General features: G+C 39.0%; 1 protein-coding gene across 4 annotated transcripts in view; it reads right to left on the bottom strand.

Moving 5' to 3' along the window:
* Positions 1-23,091, bottom strand: part of tsnare1 (T-SNARE Domain Containing 1) — a 201,243-nt gene that overhangs the window by 57,393 nt on the left and 120,759 nt on the right. For all 4 annotated transcript variants that reach the window (XR_005130068.1, XM_017706803.2, XM_017706806.2 and 1 more), the window contains exon 9: positions 12,036-12,108. Coding sequence is in view for 3 of the 4 variants with exons in the window: in XM_017706803.2 (XP_017562292.1) it covers positions 12,036-12,108 (73 nt within the window). In the remaining variant the exon portion in view is untranslated. The remainder of the gene's footprint in view (positions 1-12,035; positions 12,109-23,091) is intronic.

The raw sequence follows: 23,091 nt of genomic DNA, 5'->3' as shown, positions 1-23,091 counted from the left end.
TCCAGATGGTTTCCTGACATGTTTAATCTGCAATGAGAAAGTTGCGAGGCTGAAGTCAGCTTCTCATTCGCCAGTTTCTCATTCAGATTTTCCCGTTCCACCTTAAAAGCAGTTACACTCTGGCTCCTCAGGCACCATTTAAGGTAGAATGGGAAAATTTGGACATGAAGCTGGACAATGAAAAGCAACTTCAGCCTCGTTAAAAAATCAAACGTTGAGAGACATTTTTATAAGAAACTATTCCACTTTTGTGGAAAGGTTTCCTGCTGGAGATGCGAGAAAAGTAGCTATTGCTGAGCTAAAGCTCAAAGCAGAGCAGAGTAAGTCTGTGTTTTCATTTATATTATAAATTTTAGCCTGTACTAGGTCATAAGCACATACTGAGACATTTACAGATATTTACCACCAAGAAGGTAAAATGGACATAAAATGTCCAGGGTGGTTTGATTTTTACTGAAAGCATAATATGGCAATATGATAATATTCTTAATATTTACATTGCCAACCCCTGCCTCAAAAGGTTATCTGTAAGGGACCATCAAAAGAAAGTGCAATTGAAAACTCAAGTTAAAAAAACAATTTAAAGATTTAGAGAAAATGGGAATCCTAGCAACCATGCAAAACCTGGTAGACCACCATATCTGTCCCCATCAGATAAACAGTACTTTCATCTTTGAGAGAAAATCAAGCTCTGAAAAAAATCACAGGTGATTCTGTCCGTCCTTCCACTGTGAAAAGATGACTTAATTCTATGAGTCTGAAAGGATGTGTATCTGTCAAGGTTACTGGGAAAAAAAGAAAAATTGCAGATGAAACAAAAAAAGCTGCTGGTGTTCTCAAAACAATGGTCTGACCACCCCAGAGTTCAGACCTCAACATAACAATGTTTTTGGAATCACTTGGACGGTGAGAAGAACAAAATGCAACTGAATTCTAAGACTGAACTTTGGAAGTTGGTAAAATATCCCTGTAGATTTCTTTGAAAAACTGAAAGCAAGTCTTCTGAAAAAAATACAAGCTGAAATAAAGACAGAAGGTAGACACTGTAAAAAAGATATTTAATATGAAATGATATTTAGTTGTCAAGGCCTTTTAGAAGTTTCAGACTTTTTTGCACACTATTGTAGTGAAGCAAACATCTGTGTTAGAGACAAACATGCTAACTAACAGACCAAAGACTACCTTCCCAGTAAATTATACACAGTCATGCCTTTTAGCCTTCATTTCAACCAAAGAACATGTACTGAACACCCCCCACTCCCCATGATTTCTTTTTTTCTGCTCTTTTGTTCACATAGCAAGGGTACTTTATTCATCAGATTTAGTCATCATCCAGGCTTGGAAGAAGAATATGGATGCACCAAAGGTACCCAGAAAGTGAATAGATGAGTGCTTCCTTTAACACCTTCATACTTGCATATATATATATATATATATATATATATATATATATATATATATATATATATATATACACTCAAAATCGTAATCTTTATATTGAACTTTTCTGTAGGTATCTTGATCTCAGACGTCTCACAGCAAGGCTTCTTAGTATGACTGATTTCTGAGACTCATTTTCTACACTGATGTATGGCAGATGATTGCAGGTCATGTCTCTAGAATAACTCAGTGCTACTTCACATATTTCTGCACTGCCTTGCCACATATTCTACTTGGATGTGAAATCCATTGAGATTTTGTTCCAGATTTCATTCTTACTGCATGCCAGCAGCAGTGAGTATCTAGTGGATGTAAGGCCTGGAGGAAGGGGGTCTTTTTGGATTTATCTTTTTTAAAGAGTATTTGTATCACAACAACAACAATAATAACTTCCTTAAAGTAATTATGCACTAAACACTAAAGCAGAAGTGAAAACAAACAATGAAAAATATAAAAGAACATCATAATAGAGCAGTTTCATCATTTATCTATAGCAAGTTAATATACATAAACACACACACATTATATACGGCTGTTGTCGGAACAAAACCTTGTATCTCCATTTATGTCATTTTTGAGTTTTTGACATAGTTTAAAAATGCCTGTTGCCCTTTACATTGTGGGTGTACTTCATAATGAAGGAACCAAAAGAAATGACCCAAAATGACTTGGAAAACATTCTGGTTCCATTGACTTCCATATTAAAAATATATATTTTTTGCTTCTCCCATAAAGTTATAATTTTGGAGATACGAGGAACAAAGTTTTATTCTGACAGCATCGGAAACCTTGTATGTCCAAAATGGTAACTTTACAGGAGACAGAAAGAACATACTATTCTGTTAATGTAAGTCAATGGAATTGGATTCCATTGTCATTTTGGGTAATTACTTTTGGTCCATTCACTGTGAAATGTACAGACAATGTAAAGGGTAACATGCCTTTTCAAATTATGTCAAAAACCAAAAAACCTCAAACCCTCAAACATTGAGAATGTTCTTCTGACAGCAGCAATATATATACATATACACCTGTTTGCATCAAGTTCCTCCATGAGTGCACTCTGCCTATACATAAGCAGATTCCCACCTCAGAGGTATATTTACACAACTATAGGTAACAATTTCTGTATTGAATCACAAATGATGAGACTGTTATCCAAACACCTCCCACACGTTTACACCTGATATTAAAATGCTTTACAGATACACCTCCATCACACACAGCATATCTGCATGTGATATGATTGAATTATAGGTAGGTAAATATAGTAATGCAGTTGTAAACATAGCCCACAGGTCTATGTTAAGCAATAATGGTTTAACCTGAATACTGCAGAAATGTGCAACAGGTCTGCTGACTTATATTTTATATAATTATTATATTTTATTAAAATAAAAATGGAAGAGAACACAAGCAGTAGCTATCAGAAAACCAACTGAGCTTGCCACTACAGCAAAGAATGCTTAGTGAATATCACTGGCTTCCAAATTTTCAAAGTAATCGGTGCACACCCTTTACAAACAGTGTTTTGCACCAGATATCATGAAGAGCATATATCCTCTTGGGTAGTGTCATCTGTACTGTCTGCAGGACATTCTCAAATGGGTGGATTTTTAAGGTGAAATGTCATGCAGACATTAAGGTACTTACAAAGCTGCAACAAGACCACATCATGTTTCTAACTACCTCTGGGGGTGAACTGGCAGATCATGACAGAAACATTCACAGCACCTTTAGATTTCTTTCATGGTTTTATAGCAGCTATAAATTGGCCCTAGTGTTGTGCTTTATTAGCGCTCTTCTAATCATACTCTCTGATAGATCAGTGACGTTTAAAGATGTGTTCTACTTTGTACAGCAGCAAGATTTGTGCTCAAATCTGTAAACCATTCATTTTTTTTTTGTTGGAACACACAGCAGAACACTACAGTTCCCACACATGCACTTGACTGAACTTTTAAATATGTGGAGTGATGTGATATCCTTCATTGTAGCTAACACAGATGAGATTAAATGCAATGAAGGCGCACTTTGCCAGAACACCTTGTAGATGTAAAGTTAGAGACAACAGCTCATCTGCTGCTGCACAGTTTGTGTTGGTCATCGTCTCGCCCTTCATCAGTGGACACAGGACGCTGCCCACAGGACACTGTTGGCTGGATATTTTTGGTTTGTGGACAATTCTCAGTGCAGCAGTGACACTGAGGTGTTTAAAAACTCCAGCAGCACTGCTGTGTCTAATCCACTCAAACCAGAACAACACACACTAACACACCACCACCACATCAGTGTTACTGCAGTGCTGAGAATGATCCACCACCCAAATAGTACCTGCTCTTTAAGAGTCCATGGGGATTCCTGACCACTGAAGAAGAGGGTAAAAGGTGGCTCACAAAGCATGCAGAGAAACAGATGGACAACAGTCTGTAATTGAAGAACTAAAAAGTGCATCTATATAGTAAGTGGAGCTGATAAAATGGACAATGAGCAGAGAAACAAGAAGGTATATACAGTATCTCACAAAAGTGAGTACACCCCTCACATTTCCACAAATATTTTATTATATCTTTCCATGGAATGACACTATAGGAATGAATCTTGGATATAATTTAAAGTAGTCAGTGTATAGCTTGTATAGCAGTATAGCTGTATAGCTGTCCTCTGAAAATAATTCAACACACAGCCATTAATGTCTAAATAGCTGGCAATAAAAGTGAGAACACCTAACAGTGAACATGTCCAAATTGTGCCCAATTGTGTCTTGGCACCTCATGGCAAAGAACTCTCTGAGGATGTGGAGAAATAGAATTGTTGCTCTCCACAAAGATTGCCTAGGCTATAAGAAGATTGCTAACACCCTGAAACTCAGCTATAGCACAGTGGCCAACGTCATACAGCAGTTTTCCAGGTTCCACTCGGAACAGGCCTCGCCAGGGTCGACTAAAGAAGTTGAGTCCACATGTTCATTGTCATATCCAGAGGTTGGCTTCAAAAAATAGATGCATGAGTGCTGCCAGCATTGCTGCAGAGGTTGAAGAAGTGGGAGGTCAGCCTGTCAGTGCTCAGACCATAGACTGCACAATGCATGAACTTGATCTGTGTGGCCGTCGACCCAGTTTGCTGTCACAAGCAGTCCAAGAATATGAAATACTGGAACCATGTCATGTGAGGAGTACCAAAACAACTGTCTCTTGCCTCCAGTCAAGCATGGTGGTGGTAGCTTCATGGTCTTGAGCTGCATGAGTGCTGCCAGCACTGGGGAGCTGCAGTTCATTGAGGGAAACATGAATTCCAACATGTACTGTGACATTCTGAAGCACAGCATGATCCCATCCCTTCGGAAACTGCACCGCATGGCAGTTTTCCAAGATAACGACCCCAAACACACCTCCAAGATGACTACTTCCTTGTTGAAAGTAAAGGTGATAGACTGGCCAAGTATGCCTCAAGCGGAAGGAGGAGGAGGTGCCAAGAGTCTAACATCTACCATGTTATCATGGAGGAGTGGAAGAGGATTCCAGTAGCAACATGTGCAGCTCTGGTGAATTCCATGCCCAAGAGGGTTCAGGCAGTGCTAGATAATAATGGTGGTCACACAAAATATTTACACTTTGAGCACAATTTGGACACGTTCACTGAGAGGTGTGCTCACTTGTGTTGCCAGCTATTTAGACATTAATGGCTGTGTGTTGTATTTTTAGAGGACAGTAAATCTTTACTGCTATACAAGCTGTACACTGACTACTTTAATCTATATCCAAGTTTCTATAGTGTTGTCCCATGAAAAGATATAATAAAATATTTGCAGAAATGTGAGGATGGGTACTCACTTTTGTGACATACTGTATATATGAGTCTACATGAAATCTAGTAGCAGTAATGCTGAATAATGAGGAGATAACTGACAACATGGCGAATGGATATATGAACCAAAACAATGTTATAAAGAAACATGCCTCTCACCTCACAAGAGCAGCCCACAAGCAGCCTAGATTGCAGTAATGAGTAAAGAGCAGTTGTAGAGATCGCTGTTACAAGAGACCGGATCCCAGGAGTTGATGTCGAGAGAATTCCCTGTTACAAGCGATCTAGTCCTGGCAGGCACCTAACATAGCACCAAACTACGATTGTGATATAGGTTATATGCTAGCTAGTCCTATCCCACACGATAGCCTTGGGGCCTTTCAAGTGAACAGGGATATATTTTAGGTAGGGTTGTTGTGGGGTGCTCCGGTGGAAGGCATGTCTCTGACTGCATTAACGTTTGACTGATTAATGATAACTGCCTGTCCTGTGAGGTTTTTCCACAGCGAAACAACGAATGAAGTTCATTGGTCAAACCAGTATTATTTTATATATAATAATGATAATATATTATCATTGGGTAACCAGTATTATTTTGGCTCTTTCATCCATTCACCAGGGTGTTAATCTTCCCCTCACTACTCAAGATTACTGCCTTTAGATTTTGTGCTGACTCAGTTATAGCAACGCACTGTGCGACCGCTAGCGCCTTGATGACATCAGATTTCATTCCATATTCTCAGGGTTCATTCCATATATTCAGGGTTTTCAATCATTATAAATAACTTCCTAAATGGCATGCCATAATATGCACCATTCAAGGTTCATTAAAATTTTATCTTAGCTCTGCTCGTAAATCAAGATTTACCCATCCAGGATATACACAACCTTCTTCAATATTTCACAATTTCAGATAATTATGCCCATCCAGAAACTCTTACTCAAGATCTCACTTCTGTTACTGATCAGCTGGGCTCGATACCATCCATCAGTAGAAACAGTAGAAAAATGCAAACTGAGGTAAAAGGAATTTGAAAAACTGATGTTCTCTAAAATTTTAAACATCTGCAAGTTTTCAATTTTGCACAACGCATGTCCCAATGAATGCATATGTTTTACACTATGATAATTAAATTTACTATGATAACTCAATATTTCTATATAGGTTTTGGTTACTGATTAAGATTTCTGAGCTCACTCTGACATCAGCAGCTATTGTGTTGTCTGTAATCAGTTGTCTCCCTTTCTCACTTTGGACTCTTTCTCAGCTCTATAATCTCAACCAGCCAGTCACACTCAACAGAAACTGCCCTCGTAGCAGTGACAGAGAAGCTTCAGGCACCAAGATCGGCCAAACTGTCATCGGTCTTGATTCTTTTTGACCTCTCAGCAGGCTTTGACACAAGGTCCCCCTGTCTGTCCTCACCAAACACTCAAATCATTGCCTCAGTATGTAAGTGGTTGATTAATACCTGGAGGGGTGCTTGTCAAGCAACATGGAGAGATCGAAGTTTACTCCATGCAGACTCTCTACTGGTGTCCCACAAGGCTTGGTGCTGGGTCCATTTCCCTTTTGTCTTGACAATCGGCAATGAGAGATTTAAAAGAGTAATATCACATTACACAGTGAGAAGCAGAAAGCAAACTCATAGCTGAAGAGCTGCTTGCGCACACTTTGTGTGCTAGCATTTAGAATAAACATGTCTAGCTGAAATACAGTGAAAACTGTGCTGCAGTTTCTTTTAGATTTTGTTTTCCACTGTAAAATAGTAGAAAATAATTCAATATCTTAAATGAAGAAACTGTGCCTCATTGCTGCAGGTTGTGGATAATGTTTGTATTACTTCTATAACAACAGTGTAAACCCACACAAAAATGAAGTGGATCATGTTTACACATATTAGTCAAAACCCACACAAACATTGTAAGCGGACACTACAAAATGCAAGATATGTTTTTTTTACACTACTCAAATTAAGTCTTATATAACTCTGAACCACGGTTAAGAAATTCTAAAGAGTTAAAGAATCATTAAACGTCTTATCTTGCTCTCCCCATATGAGGAAATAAATACAGTTTGGGCTAATTATGCACCAGGATTCTGATGCCTTTAGTTTCCATGTTTTTCCTGACACACACACACACACACACACACACATCTTGGACCCACTCAATGACCCCTTCTTCATTAAGAACCTGAGGAATGTTAATACCAGCATGTCAATCATCAAAACTGATCAATGTAAGCAGACTAAAGCAAGAACAACAACATCTTTCACTTTAATCTCCATGTCTGGCTTTTGAGGAGAAATTCAAAGGGGGAAAACGCCTGGTGTTTATGGAGAGGAAAAAGTGAGTGGGAGTGAAAGGGAAGACCAGCGGACGCAGTTTTGTCTTTGTTAAATTATCCCTTCTGTAAATTTCTCTTCTCATTCACATCTGCCAGACATTGCCCAGCATGCGTTGAAGGAGACAAAAAAAACAGAGGAAGCGTGGGCAATGGATCTCTACTGTCTTGACTAAACTCTATATATGTTCCACTGACAGCACAGGGTCTATGACAAGCTGTCTTACTGAGAGAAGAGAGAGAATGGGGGAAAGTGGGGGGGGGGGGGGGAGAAGCAGATGGAGAGACACCAAGAATAGAGATTTAATAGTACTATGCAGAGTCTACACATGTGGAAGAGCACAAAGCAAAATGCCCTCCAACTGCACATTAGCGACCTTGTTTGAAAAGGCCAGAGGCACTTAATAGTCCAGTTTATTGTACCATTGCCTTGTATTCCTATGCAAGTTAAGGCCAGTTATATTAATCACTTCTTGTGATATTCATCACTCGTCTGATGGCATTTCGCTCTATAAAACTTAAGTGCCTGAGCTGGGGAAGAAGTCTGGCTACAAAGTAGCTATATTATCCCATTTCACTCGGACATCTCAGCCTTTGCTTCCCTCTGCCTCCCCTATTTCTGTGCCTGCGTAAAGTCTCTGCTGTATGAGCATGTGGTAAATGGGCCTGAAAGGTATGTAAAGGGCATTTGCATATAGGAGCATATCCTTAAATTCTCCTATAGGAATACTCTCTCTATTCATCTACTCAAAGGGAAATATGGGACACAGAGGATTAATTAAAACTGTGAGACGAAAGGACACTATGACGGGTGGGCACCAATTAGAATACAAATGGATTCATTTTCCAACAGGAACAGCATTGCTTTGTGTCTCTAAAGGGCTGGACACACTTGCTCCAACCAAACAATTTGGTGTTGTTTTTGACAGAAATCTCGCTGATGATTCATACAGTCATACTGGTACCTGGACACAAGGGTTTGCCATTCCCTAGTTAACACAGACAAAACGTATCAGCCTTGAAAAACTGCCAATCCCAATTTCCATCCCCTTTAGATTAATGTCTTTATTTAATATCCCTTAACGCCGGGCTGTGCAAGCATGCTAAGAGAAACGAACCCTGTGTGAATACTTACATGCTAGTGACAAACCTTCATGTGTGCACAAGTGTATATTTTCATTCAAATATTCCAAAGAGGTCATGGAAGTTCAGGTCAATTATTCATAGCCGGCGACTGTAACAAGTAATAAGTCGGCGATTCATACATTGGCGATTGTAACTATGTGGCATGTGCAGTAAAAATACATTCACAACTGCCCAAGTCATCTGCTCAGCATAGTTGTGCAATCTGTGATGCAGGTTATGTTCTAGTGTTCATGGTATTTGTAGTCTATCCAGTAATTCAGTAGAGTACAGTAGAGGAAAAAATCCAGATGTTTGTAAACCAAGGGCCTTGCGAGGTATGAAATGTCCCAAAGCTGTTTATTTTTTAGTTTCTGAAATGTCGTATTTAAAGCCAGTGACCATTTGGGATTTTGTAGTTTGCTGAAAAAATAAGGCCTCTTAAAGACACCTTCGGAATTGAGAGCTGAAGTGCCCTCTGCTGTTCCTACTGCCTCTACTATTTGTAGCCTACATTCTATCTCTAGCCAGTTTCTTAAGAGTTGACCAATGAAAACGTCACTTATTTTTAATTAACACTCAAAGAAGAAGAAGAATAAACAGAGGAAGAAGAAAGGTTAGTTAAGTGCTAGTAGTGCAGAATTATTCAGGAGAAAATGAGTTATCTATACATTCCCAAGTGTTGAAAAAATTAAAATTCAAACCTCATCACATCACAGCTCAGTTTCAATATGCACTAATATACACTGTTCAGGCATAACATTATGACCACCTGCTTGTTTCTACGTCCATTTTATCAGCTCCACTTACTGTATAGGTGCACTTTGTAGTTCTACAGTTACAGACTGTAGTCCATCTGTTTCTCTGATACTTTGTTAGCCCCCTTTCACCCTGTTCTTCAGTGGTCAGGACCCCATGGACCCTCACAGAGCAGGTACTATTTGGGAGGTGGATCATTCTCAGCACTGCATTAACACTGACGTGGTGGTGGTGTATTAGTGTGAGTTGTGATGGTACAAGTGAATCAGACACAGGGCTGTAATTGTAGAACTACAAAGTGCACCTATATAGTAAGTGGAGCGAATAAAATGGACAATGAATGTAGAAACAAGGAGGTGGTCATAATGATATGCCTGATCAGTGTATGTATTAATAGAAGCATTTAATCACTATAGCCCACTACATGCTCAAAAATTTCACATACAGCCCTTCTTAATGTCATATCCTTTAACTCCAGCTGTTTCAAACATAATGGGTATCATAAACTAACAAGTTTTAATAAGGCCAATATACTTTGTTCTATATAAAGAAATAAACCTTTCCACAAACCTCCCACATGTCCCCCATACCTTGATCTCAAAATCCATTTAAATGCAGTAGGTACATGGAATAACTACTGAACATATTGACCTCTTTTCAACTGACAACAGTAAACATCTCCAGTTTATGTTCTGTGGAGCAAGTAACCAAACCAGTACAGCAAAATGGATAGTAAGATAGTAATCATTGAAATTAATCATTATCCTTTATAATATAATACACACGATTTGATTTTTTATATGAATTTATTTCATCGTTTATAACCTTCAGTTTTCAGTATTCCCTATTTTTTTCCTCTAATGATACTGATGGGATATTTTGATGGAAATGTTTATGATTTAGCTTCATAGCTGAGTGATCAACTCAAAATAAATGTGCATGACTACATGACTTTTCTAATATCAAAAAAAGCTGCAGTTGGGCTGTAGACTTTTCCCTTTTCACCCCTCATTGCTCACTAGAAGCTCAACACGGAGTCACAACACACAGTTCACACAGTGGTTGAATCCCCACTAGGGGGCATGTAGAAGGAAGGAGGTCTCAGGACAAACAACAGTGTGATTATGAGTTCAGTTTAATTGCCTTTGCACACAGTACCACCTCAAAAAATGTTGCTGTTTTTTTATATTGGAATATCTTTTTCCACCGCTGGCTTAAATATGCTGCCAAGAAAGAAGTAAACTATATGCTCTTAGTGAAGGTTCTCTGGCTTTGGAGGTAAATTTGGTATCTCAGGCAACTAAGCACTTCCATGCACATTTTGATGATACTGGTAGAGGTTTATCTTCATCTTATCTGTCCTTAAAACATGCAGAAATTCAGGTCTTCATTGCTTTGGGGTTTTTTCCCAGCCGTTTTCCTCAGCTGACATGCTCTGTGGCACACATATGCTATGTGCTTCAATACAGCAAGCACATAATTTTACATCAACATTTTCCAATTAAAGAAGCTGTTTAGGTCACTGTGCCTTTAGGGCTGATGTAAAGGAGTTCTGCTCTGATTGGGTGTTTTGTGTCTCATTCAAAAAGCCGTCCAGACTGAAGGTTAACTTTAAGGTGAATGGGTGGGGCTAAAGTGCTGTTGGCTGAATAGGCGGTCACATTTAGATACATTGGGTTTTGCAACTTCATAAAAAACATCAGTTCAAAACGGGCTATGTTTACAGCTTAATTTCACTCATAGGCATAAATGGACGTCACATCCTTTATTTTTTATAAAAAAAACATACTTATTATTATTATTATCATCATCATCATCATCATCATCATTTTACCTTTTCCCAATATAAAAATGTGCATCAAAATGTGGAGAAAAAATTCATGTTTAAGTTCCCTGTAAAGGACGTGTTAACGTAATTTCACTTACAGTTCAAACTTTTGCATATGCCTGTATGGAAACATTAACAATATTTACATATTACATATTTACAAACTCAAAAATTCAGTTTTCCATGATATGTGTCCTTTAAAAAGGTATAATAATCATTCACGACCAACTAAGAGTTCAGAAAATCTTCATGTGTTATGAATGCTTTCCCCTCTTTCTACAGTGTTATCAGCTTCACTTTATGCACACCTCAATTATCCTACTCAAGACTTGCCCAAAGGAAGATTCTACAAAGAATCCTCAATCCTTCTTGGCCACTTTCTCTCACTCACAAACACATCCTTTCATTCAATCTTTGATGTCCTTTATAAATAAGTGCAGTCACTCCTTATTCAGAGGACTCCCACTGTTCCCTTTCTGTGAAGCTCTCATCAAAGATAACACTTTAGCACTCTCTATATATCAGGTGTTGAGTCAATTGAGGCATTATCGAGTGTCAGTGTTTTCTTTTCCCCTCTAGTCCAGTGCAGCAGGGGGTCAGGCAGTGGAGGCTGGACGGAGGAGTGGTTATCAATAAAAGACAAACTGGTTCGAGTCAAGGCCACCCCTCTGTTCACACACGGACACACGAACACGAACGCACACACATACATGCAAGAAGCAAACATCTCACCTATTGTGTCTCCTTGCTCGTGCACCATGCTGGCTAAGTCCTTCATAATCTGGTTCACATCCAGCATGTCTCTCTGCAAAAAAAACAACACAAGACTATAGGTTAAACCGCAAAACACAGAAAGAGCTCTAGGCACTGCTACATGTTAGGGCTGCATAATATATGATGTGCTAATAAACATCGCAATCAGTACTCCTTAGTACTCATATCACAGAGGGCTAAAATAAGCTCTATATCAAATGATATTCAGATGAGTTTTTGTGGGTGTTATAGATCAAAGTATGAAACAAAAATTATTTTGAGAAAAATACTAATCCATGCCAACATCACATCATATGTTTGGTAGTGTGCAAGAGTTTTTCAAAATTTCTGCATAATTCCAATGTTAAGAATTAAGCAAAGACATTCAGAGCCAGAACTATTCACAGTGATGGTGATACACAGACATCTGTGAAGTTTAATGCAATAAATGCAATAAAAAAAAACATAAAACATATTTTTAAAATATGACAAGTTGAAAGGTACATACACGGACAAAACAATACCTGAAAAAAAGGTTTTCAGATTTAGCACTTTTTACCATTTTATCATCAGTATCATTACATATCAAAACTCAGAAGAACATGTCGGTTCACTGCTATTTTGAGTTATAAATAAAATGGCTATATTGCCTTTTAGACATTGCAAACCTCTGGTTGCTATTATCATGATCTACCATGGCCTAGTACCACCTGGGATACCATAGCAATGGCCTAGCAACATCTTAAATCACCCCCTGGAAACCACAGTAACAGCCTAGCTACACCTTCACAACCACTTGGGATAACATAGCAATGACCAAGCACTGTAGCAACCACCTGAGATACCATATTAACAGCCTGGCAACACCTTAGCAACTACCTGAGACAGGGATACCTATGGCCTAGCAACACCTTAGCAACCATCTGGGATACAATAGCAATAGACTAGCAAAACCTTAGCCAGCACATGGGATTCCAATGCCTAGCAACCACATGAGATAACACAGAAACACTTTAGAAAACATCTGGGAACAGCTTTGTCAAGTCAACTTCAAGGTTGTTCACAAACTTTTATCTTCTAGTTGATATGATATTTTACACATATGATGCTACTACTTCTAGCCAATGAGAATAAGAACAAGCAAACCATGAATATCTCACATTTTCAAGCTAAACATCTATTTTTTGGAGCCCAGGCCCAAAGCAACATGGAGGTGAGTAAACCCTGTGTCTATCTTCCCCTCCCAGCTTCCTCTTGCCTCCATGCACAGGCCGTGTGACTGCAGCTGGGCTGGTGGAGCCATGGCCACTGAGCCATTCATCACAGGTGGCTGTGATTGTCTGGAAAACTGGCAGTCCTCCTAGCTGTTGGCAAATACCATCTGGCTGGAGCCAAAATGGCCCCTGGCAAACCCCAGACTGCTAAAGACTTTCTGCATTTGTCTTCGGGCAGTCGGGGTCCAAACTCACAGGAATGGCTCGACAACATATTTATTTTACCTGCCAGCACAATTTGAGTTCAGTTTGTCGCAAAGACCGAAGGTAAAGAATTGTTTCATTCAGTTAGCAGGGAGGATATTCATGAGGTTGAGGGAGAGACTGAGAGAGAGAGGCGTACAGACATATTGATTGTTAGAGTGCTCAGGCGCTCTGTGCCCTGATGCCTGGGGAAAGCCGGGCCTGCCCTGGGGGCTGATGTGTTCTGCCCTGCATCATTCATAGAGTTATCGTCAGTTCATTTCGCTTAGCAGCCCCCCAGTAATGTCCTGAGGCCAATGCATGGGACCTGCGTCAAAAAAAGGAAGAAGAAAAAAGGAAGAAAAAGACACTTTTCCTAATGCAGGGACTTTGCTGAGAGGTAGCTGGCCTCCACAGTGAAGGAGCTCCAGGCCCAGTAGCTTTGTGATAGAAGAGGATAAAGCAGACATGTCACCCTAACAGCGAATTTACTTGCTCAGTTCAGGACAAACACAAAGACAACAAAAGGACCAAAGGTGTAAGACTTAGTGGATGACAACGTCCTTTATGTCTCCAATCCTGGTAAAATAACATCAAGCCGCTGTAACAATCATATCAGATGGGAGCTCTATTTACAGCTAACTCTGTACTTTGTGCTTTCTGTCACTCACCCTCTGCTGGCATTGTGTCTGTGGGTGCACAGAGAGAGAAAGAGAGAGAGAATGGGAGAGGGAGAGAGAGAGAGAGAGAGAGAGAGAGAAAGAGGGGAAAGAGAAGGCAGGTCTGATGCACAGAGGGTCTCTCTTTGTTTTATTAGACGCAAAATGTCAGTGTGAGCCAGACATCTGCTTCATCTGACAACCACAAGCATCACAGCAGACACACACAGTGTGTAGAACCAGCAGTAGTTCCACATCCACACAATTAAAAATGTTTAGGTCACTGAGACACACAACGTCAAAAAAAAGCTAACGACAAAAACAAGCTCCCAAACAAGGAATGATTGACACCTCCACTGCCAGCGTATCTCTCTGAATAACAGGACATACAACTGACAAAAGAGGATGATGGTCACCTTACAAGAATACAAGAAATATCTATGCTATATTTTGATTATTACCGCTTCAATTAGAGAAATAAAAATGTGTTTTTCCTTCTAGATGAGCTGTTATTCTCTTTAAAACTCACCACTCAACTCACTCAAACTCTTTCTCTTTTGTGTTATTATGATGTGTAAGTAATTGCCGGGACAGCTCCACTAAACACACCATCTATATAACAACTACACACATCCACTGTTACAACAAATAGTTCTTTATTCCTTAGTAAAGATAAAACTCTCCGCTTCTGTTGTCTACAGTGCATAGTGCTTAAGATGTCTATTAATTATGAAAAATAAAGCAATTGTGACAAAACAGATCCTTTGTGGAAGAGTTTTTACAAGAAATTGTGTTCTTTTTTTCCAACTCAGGCTAAAGGAAAATTAATGAAATGATGTGTTTTATTAAAGCAAAAGCATAAGAAGGAGCACCTCAAACTCCCTTAACCATAGTCAAATCATTGTAAGAATGATTTCTTCAACAGATCAATGGACTTTTGTAACATAACACATTGACACGTAATTTAGCAGATGTGTGAATTGATGTATGACCTGCATTGAGTGTTTTAAATTTTAGATTTTAGAACAAAAAATTTCTGATTTTAGAACTGGAAGCAATTGTAATCTATATACATTACAATAAACTACTGTCAGTATATCGTGAGTGAAATGTGAAGACCTGGAAGACCTCAAAACTGTCCCCATCAGACAAACAGCAGTTAAAGCTCTCATCTTTGAGAGACAGGAGAAAATCAAGCTCCCCTCTTGATTCAGATCTGAAGAAATCCACAGGTGTTTCTGTCCATCCTTCCAGTGTGAGCTGTAATAAAAGCCTGGAAATGAAGGGTGGTCTGAACAACAAGATAAACAGCAACACAGCATGTTCACACGCTTGGATGGAACAATAAAGTGGCTTGAAAAACGACTGACTCAACCTGAGCGGTGACTACACTATAACCACGTTATCGTACACTCTGCATACTGAACACTAAATATGTGCAACTCAGACTCACAGAGACAGAGAGGAGAAATACAGGTACATATGGGTATGTCTGACAGTCAACATCTGTTGTTTAAGATTATGTATGGTTTGAGAGACCCTGGTCAAATGACGGTTGTTGATTTTGTAAGTGATTATTGTTTACTGGAGGAAAACATACACAAAATGTGGCCCATGCAAAAATTACTTATAGACTTTAAAGGCGGCACATTGGCGTGGTGGGTAGCGCTGTTGCCTCACAGCAAGAAGGGTCTGGGTTCGATTCCCCCGGCCAGGCAACCAGGATTCTTTCTGTGTGGAGTTTGCATGTTCACCCTGTGTCTGCGTGGGTTTCCTCCCACAGTCCAAAGACATGCAGTCAGGCCAACTGGACATGCTAAATTGCCCCTAGGAGTGAGTGAATGTATCTGTCTGTCTGTTTGCCCTGCGATGGACTGACAACCTGTCCAGGGTGTATCCTGCCTTCCGCCCGATGACCGCTGGGATAGGCTCCAGGTCCCCCTGTGGGAAGTGGCTTAGAAAATGTGTGTGTATATACTTTAATATTGTAAAAGGTCTGAACATAAGACTGTGGATAATATCCACACATATGCCTGATCAATCTACTACATTTTAACTCCCATGTCATCATGTGAATCAAACATAGACACAAATAGCTAGAACGATCACTCCAGACATATGAATGCATCATCTTTGTCGTGTTGTTCTCTCTTTTCTGTCCATTTCTCATTAACTGGAAAGCGAAGTGATCATTAGTTCAGATGGCCAACAGCACACTTTACTGTGCTTCAGCAGAGCAGATCATTTTCTGCTGTAAACTATTATATTATCACACAAGCTATAAACAGGAGGTAATTTACTACTGGATCACAAACCCTTTAAGGCTAAATAAGTATCAACTTTTTTTTTGAGGGGGGTTTGGGGGTGGATGGGTACATGATAGGCATGTCTCCCCCCATCTAAAGTATTATTTCATTAACTTGTTAATGCTGCAGCTCAGTATTAGAATACGAAAAACACTTATTGATTGGGAAAAAAAAAATAAATCCCATAGGCATACAGTCATATGCAAAATGATTATATTACACTATACTATACTATATTATACTATACTATACTATACTATACTATACTGTACTGTACTATATTACACTGAACACCCTCTCAAGTGCTATGTATTGTTAATTTTCACTAAAATGAGGCCTTTTTCTGTAAATTTTAGTGCACAATTTCTATCTATTTTCAATGTTTAGCATTTTGGGGAAAAATTACATGAAATATAAAATGTAGCATAACTTGTATACAGGCAACTTTTTTTAATATAATACATTAAATTCTTTAAATAAACAATAATGTTGCATTAACATGTGCAAAAGTGGGTTCGATGTGGAGGATGTGTTCATTTATTTTTACTGTGAAAATCCATAAGACATTTAATTTGACCAGGGGTCCCCAAACTTTTGCATATACATGCAGGCTATCTAAAGGAAACAGAATTGACTCTTTACCATTTTTTTTCTAATCAGTTAACATTATGTTGGGCTTAGTATGCTAAAATATTGGTTTGGCTGGGAGTAAAGCTAGCCCTGCTCAAAACACACTTACAGTGGAAGGTAATGGGCAGATGCTGCAGCACAGAGAGCTTAGGCTGAAAAAGCTGGACTATTCCTTTAATGTGACTTTACAAGGCAGATGCCTAGGCTCCTTCAGAGGTCAGCAAAAGAAAGTCAGCTAAGATCCACTGATATACCTTCTAATAAACATCACTGTGCTACCTTTTCTGACAGACAAACACATCTGGAGCAATAAATGTTAAACATCCACATCATTAAATTTGTATGCAAAGACACTAGATATAGTGGTAAAACAATAACGCCCCTAAAGACCCATCAGGCTGAGAGTTTCACACATCACATCCTGTGACATATGGCACTTTTATGAGACTTGCATGCATTATAAGTCTATAACTCTTCCATTCTGAAGAACTGTGTGTGGAGTTCCGATCAGTCAAAAGTTCAGAAAAGTCATGCTCGGAATTGTGGAAAAGGCTGGAATACACTGGAATATGATAGTTATAGTCTATGATATGTGACAAGGACAATATTCAAAGAACCTTTCTGAAAGGTGTGAACTGTGAATTTGACCAATTAATAGACTTATACTACTCAGCAGGAAAACTGACACTGTCTATTCCTGAAGAGTATTAATCTGAGCAACTCTAATTCATTACATCTAAATGTTCTCCAGTGCTGACCTGGCTTTCAGGTCTGCTGCTGTCTAACTGTACAATCTAAGATAGATGTCCATCACGGCTTAGTTTTTATTACTTGTACTATAGGGTGCAAATGTTAGAGAAAATTACACAGAAGCCTCAATAACTAAATATAAAGTAGTTATATTATATATTATATATATCGTTCAGTATAAAAGTTCAGTCTTAAAAACTGGTTACATTTTCTGCTTCCCATGATGCAAGTAATCCCAAATATCCAGTGATGTTGAGGTCTGGGCTCTGGGTTGGTCAGTCAGTTGCTCTGAGAACATCAGCAGCTTAAAATGTTCTTTTTTTTATGTCTAGTGTCTTAACAGCTACACATCCTTTCAGACTCAGCGTTGAGTCGTCTTGGATGGATGGACAGAAACACCTATGGATTGTTTCAAATCTGAATCAAGAGTATAGCTTGATTTTCTCCTCTCTCGCAGCTTTAAGTGCTGTTTACTTGCTGCATTTGTATGCATACGTGAATATTCAGCTAAGCTTCTTGTCAACAAACATGTAGACCATAAAGGCAGTGGTTTATAACTAACGGCAAGTTTAAAATAAAATTCTGATTCTTCGTCATTCTGCACTTACGCAAGCTGAGTATTTTGATCACAATCTTCACATTTCCAATAACTGTCGGTGACTTCCTGCATTTGTGACAGATCACTTCACTGCAAGTGTAATAAATATGGTTTTTCTAAACGTAATATAACTGGAGAGCAAAGATTTCGAGTAGGCGTTGCCCTCTGGGCTGTTTTTATCCCCGGCTCGCATCAACAAATTTGAATAAATCAGTGATAAGCGAGAATTCTATTTTTTCCCCCCAAACAGATAAGTCAGCCTTACATCTGTTATCACATGGATGAAGACTGAGCCAAGACTGTCAAATAAATAGTAGATTAAGTCACTGCAGTATAGCAGATGGTAGCAATCAACTAATACTGCCTTTTTTAAAAATAAATGGCATGGCACAAGTCATGCTGGTATGAGACTGATGAAGACAAAGGTGTGAGAATGCCACCTGTAGCTTAGAACTATTATTTCTCCTGAGACGTGACCTTTGCTTCCTTGTTTTGGTCTCATAGATAGCATGGGGGCTTTGTTTTTGTCAATGCCCACCCATCAACTTTTGCTATTAAGAGTCTGTGCCTAATTGCATTGCAGTACAGCTCAAGCTTGAAGCCAGAACTCTTTCACCTAAGACATACATCACATTTAGCATTAGTGCACACAGATAGGAAAAGCCATCTTCCACCACATGGTCCCACAAGACCACTGACTCATAAGAGTTGGATGGCTAAAGGATGATTATGAAAGCTTGGACAAGATAGAGGGCATTAACATAGTATATATTCAGCCTTCAACTTCACCACAGACAGTCCACCCACAGAAGTAGATAGACAGATTGAATAATATTGCACACTAAGCTGGCCAAAACTATTGGAATAGAGTCAGCTCCATGTTGACTGAGAGATCTTTGCATATTTACAAATGCATATCAGTTCATTTCACATGGGTCTGTTTTTGTTATGGCACCATTTCAGCCAATCATTTGCTCTTATGCTGCATTTACATGGTGACATTTTTGTTCTGGGACTCCCAGCAGCACTGCTGTAAACAGCAATGGTACACGACTGATGGCAGCATGCAGCCATGTAAATGTTACCATGGTGACAGCATTGCTAGAGCAGCAGTGGCATTTATGCGTGTGTGCTGGCTGATGGTGTTAGCCACTATTCTATCCTGAAGATGGTTAAATACATGTTAACATTTCTAATAGTGTGTTTGAGTTTTGTTGCATGTAATGGGTACAAATAGACATCAACTATGAACTTTTAAACCTTGTTCCACTGAAAAATCAGTGGCTATGTTTACATGGAAAGATTTTTACCAATCCAATTGAATATAATCCAATTACAGATTTGGACTGAGGTGTTTATATGCACATTCTGTTCAACAGGCTGATGGAAAATCTTCATTTACATGCCACGCATGCATGGCGTAAACGTTACAATGAGAGCGAACATCATGTGAGGTCCAGTCCGAGTGAGATGAGTTGTTAGTTGGCGCGTTTGTGTACCCTACTGAGCTATTACTCTGATTATTAACGGATTATTAGGCTGCATGTAAACGTGGCTAATGTCTGGTTTATTCATCCTTTGTGGCCAAAGGCAAAAATCTAAACTCTTGATGAAAGGTTCCTCTGGCTGTTGCAGTGTATTGGCATGGATACAGGTGGCGGCAGAATGTTCTGTTGCTGCTCCTTTGCAAAACATGGAGCATCTGGTTTGTCATCGTCTGACTACTGTCCTAATAGAACAGCTGTATTACACATCACCCAGGAGCAATGCTTAGGGGCAGGTCAGTCAGAATCCTGTTAAAGAAGGTTGTTTTCTGCTCACACTGAGCAATGAAACCCACAAGACTCTGCCGCTCACCAAAAAACTGGCTTGCAAAACTATATCCAATCTCAGCCTTTAAAAGCCGTTTTAAATCTTAAGTCGGTCTGAATTGATTTAGTCCGTTTTTCACCCTCTCAGGATCATGAGCGTATCTCCTAATCGGGAAATGTAATGAGATGGTAACTGATTAAACAATCTCTCCCACGTCCTGACACAAAAATGACTAGCAATCCTATCTATCTAGAGAAAGATGGAGTGGCACAGTGTTGTTATATCGATGCCATGTCCTGATTTATGCGTATCTGTACCAACTGTACAGTGTAGAGACAATGGGCAGAACTTGTAGTGTCTGACAGGCTTTCATCAGGATTTTACCATGGGCTCATCACACAGTGTGACACAGAGACTATTCTGAAAGACTGCATTCATCTCGCTGCTTGCCCCAGGCAGAGAATGTGCTGGTGGGGTCTTTGATGACGTGTCTGGGGGAAAAAACTCTACAGGATCAATCTGTCAGCTACCAACAAGTTTTCGTCTCATAAATAGTAAATAGTGGAGAACAGATAACATATCAATCAAAAAGGGGCTACCAGAGCTGGAAGAATGTGAAAACAGGAACAGACAGAGAGGAGCCCAGAACATGCATGTATGTGCTTATTCACTCTGTATGCATATATGTGAACATATGAGGGAGAAAGAGGTAGAGAGAGAGAGAGAGAATGAATGAGAGGTAAAGAGATAGAGAAAACGAGAGGAGACAGAGAAAGAAGGACTGGGAATGAGAGAAAGGAGAGTGATACACTCAAAAAAGCAAATATTTTCCATGAAACTTATTTTAACAACATAAAAATATACATTACTTATTTATACTCACTACAAGTAACCCAATTTGGATAAACCCAAAACTGATTTAATTAAATTGTATAAGACCTGTTAGATATTTCCACTCAGACTTATTGACATAAAATAGCTCTTTTTATTTTTACAATCTCCTGCCATCCTTTGTTACACAGTGTAACTGCAGTGAAATAGTGATGCACATTAACAAAACTATGTTTAAGGGTCTTGGAAGTGCCCTTGTTTATTTATAAGAAAATATAAAATTCCTTTAAGGAATTTGCTAAAATGAGACAAAATGGAAATTAGACATTATTAAAATAGGACAATATACACTTGAGTGGCCACTGACTTACTTCCTTTTGGGGAGGGCATGAGCGTAGTCTATGTGTGGGAAACACTGGAATGAGTCAATATGAGAGAGAGAGAGAGAGAGAGAGAGAGATATTCCATGTACATCCAAAAGAGTTATAGGAGAAGTTTATAAATGTCAGTGCAGGATGGAAAGCACAATTGGAATTGAATGGTAATATTAAGAGCACCTATTTGAGTCACCGTACCTACCACTGCCACATCAATGCTCACACTGCCCTTTGATATTCCACACTCACTCTCCACTATTAGTCATCAACTCTTGTCAGTGCAAGTCATTTTTCTAGCCGGCCGTCCATCCCCGCTGCCCATGTAATCATCTGCCTGCCTCTAAAATAGAGGCTACAGCTGTTCCCTGAACTCAAATGTCAGTCTGTTCCTGACAAACTCACACTGAACAACACCATTTTAATGTTACAATGGCTGCATCACCGTTATGCAACTTATGCATCACCATATTCCGTAAAAAGGAGAAAAAGAAAAAAACAAACAAAAACAGGAAAAAAGGAGCTATGACAGGATTACTTTGTTATGAGAAGGTTAGCATAATGTAAAGGTAGCATCATCATTAATGGGGATTGTGTCCCCCTTTACAGCCTCTGCTCTTTTGGGAAGACTTTACACTAGATGTTGGAACATCGCTGTGAGCATTTGATTACATTGAGCCACAAGAGCATTAGTGAGGTCAGGTACTGATGTTGGATGATCAGTTCTGGATCACAAACTCCACTCAACTCATCTCAAAGGAATTTGGATGGAGCTCTATCACTAGAGAGCACAGTTCCACTGCTCCACAGTTCAGTGATTCACACATTCTACAGATTTTTTTTTATTGCCTGTGTCAATCTTTTAAATGTAAACAGTTCAGTGTTTTGATGAAAAAAGGTTTACTGTAGATAAATGCCACAACTTGGATTTCTTCATAGTGGTGATAGGACTGCAACCATCCAAAATGACCAGTGAACCAATGTACGACTTTTATACAGTTTTAAAAGCAGTGTTGATAAATGATAAAACAGAAAAGAAAAGTTTTGTCCTGCATTGATTTTCCATCCTATATAAATAAAATACACACACACACACACGCACACGCACACACACACACACACATACATACATATATATATATATATATATATATATGTATATATACACATTTTAAGTCAAAACCTTTTGACCTAATCTTCTCAGAACTGTCGTAAAACAACGTCTCAGGCATTAGGTAGGATATTTCATGCAATTACTTTCGATGAGGTAGCTTCAAGAGGCACTTAAGGCTTCAGACGTCTGGTTTCTATTACCACCACTGTGAACAAATTTGACTTTCTCAAGAATTTCTATTACACACCACAGTGAATGACTTTATTTAAATCTTTATCATTCAAATTTGTGGAATTACCCTTTATATCTCTCTAGATAATGATTGGTGCTCTGCATTAAGACCTTGGCTAATGTCTGGCTGTTCAAGAGCTTCCCTTTCTATTGACAATGTTTTTCTATGGAGATTACACACCTGTGTCAGTAATGTGTAGAGCTTAAATTACATTAATTACAAGGGATGTGTAGATAACATACCTTGAATGGTAAATGGTAATGGATAAAAAG

The sequence above is a fragment of the Pygocentrus nattereri genome, chromosome 3 (genome assembly GCF_015220715.1).
Source record: "Pygocentrus nattereri isolate fPygNat1 chromosome 3, fPygNat1.pri, whole genome shotgun sequence".
Classification (NCBI taxonomy): Eukaryota; Metazoa; Chordata; class Actinopteri; order Characiformes; family Serrasalmidae; genus Pygocentrus; species Pygocentrus nattereri.
Note: the sequence above shows the minus strand (reverse complement) of the source record. Positions and strands in the feature narration are given on the sequence as shown.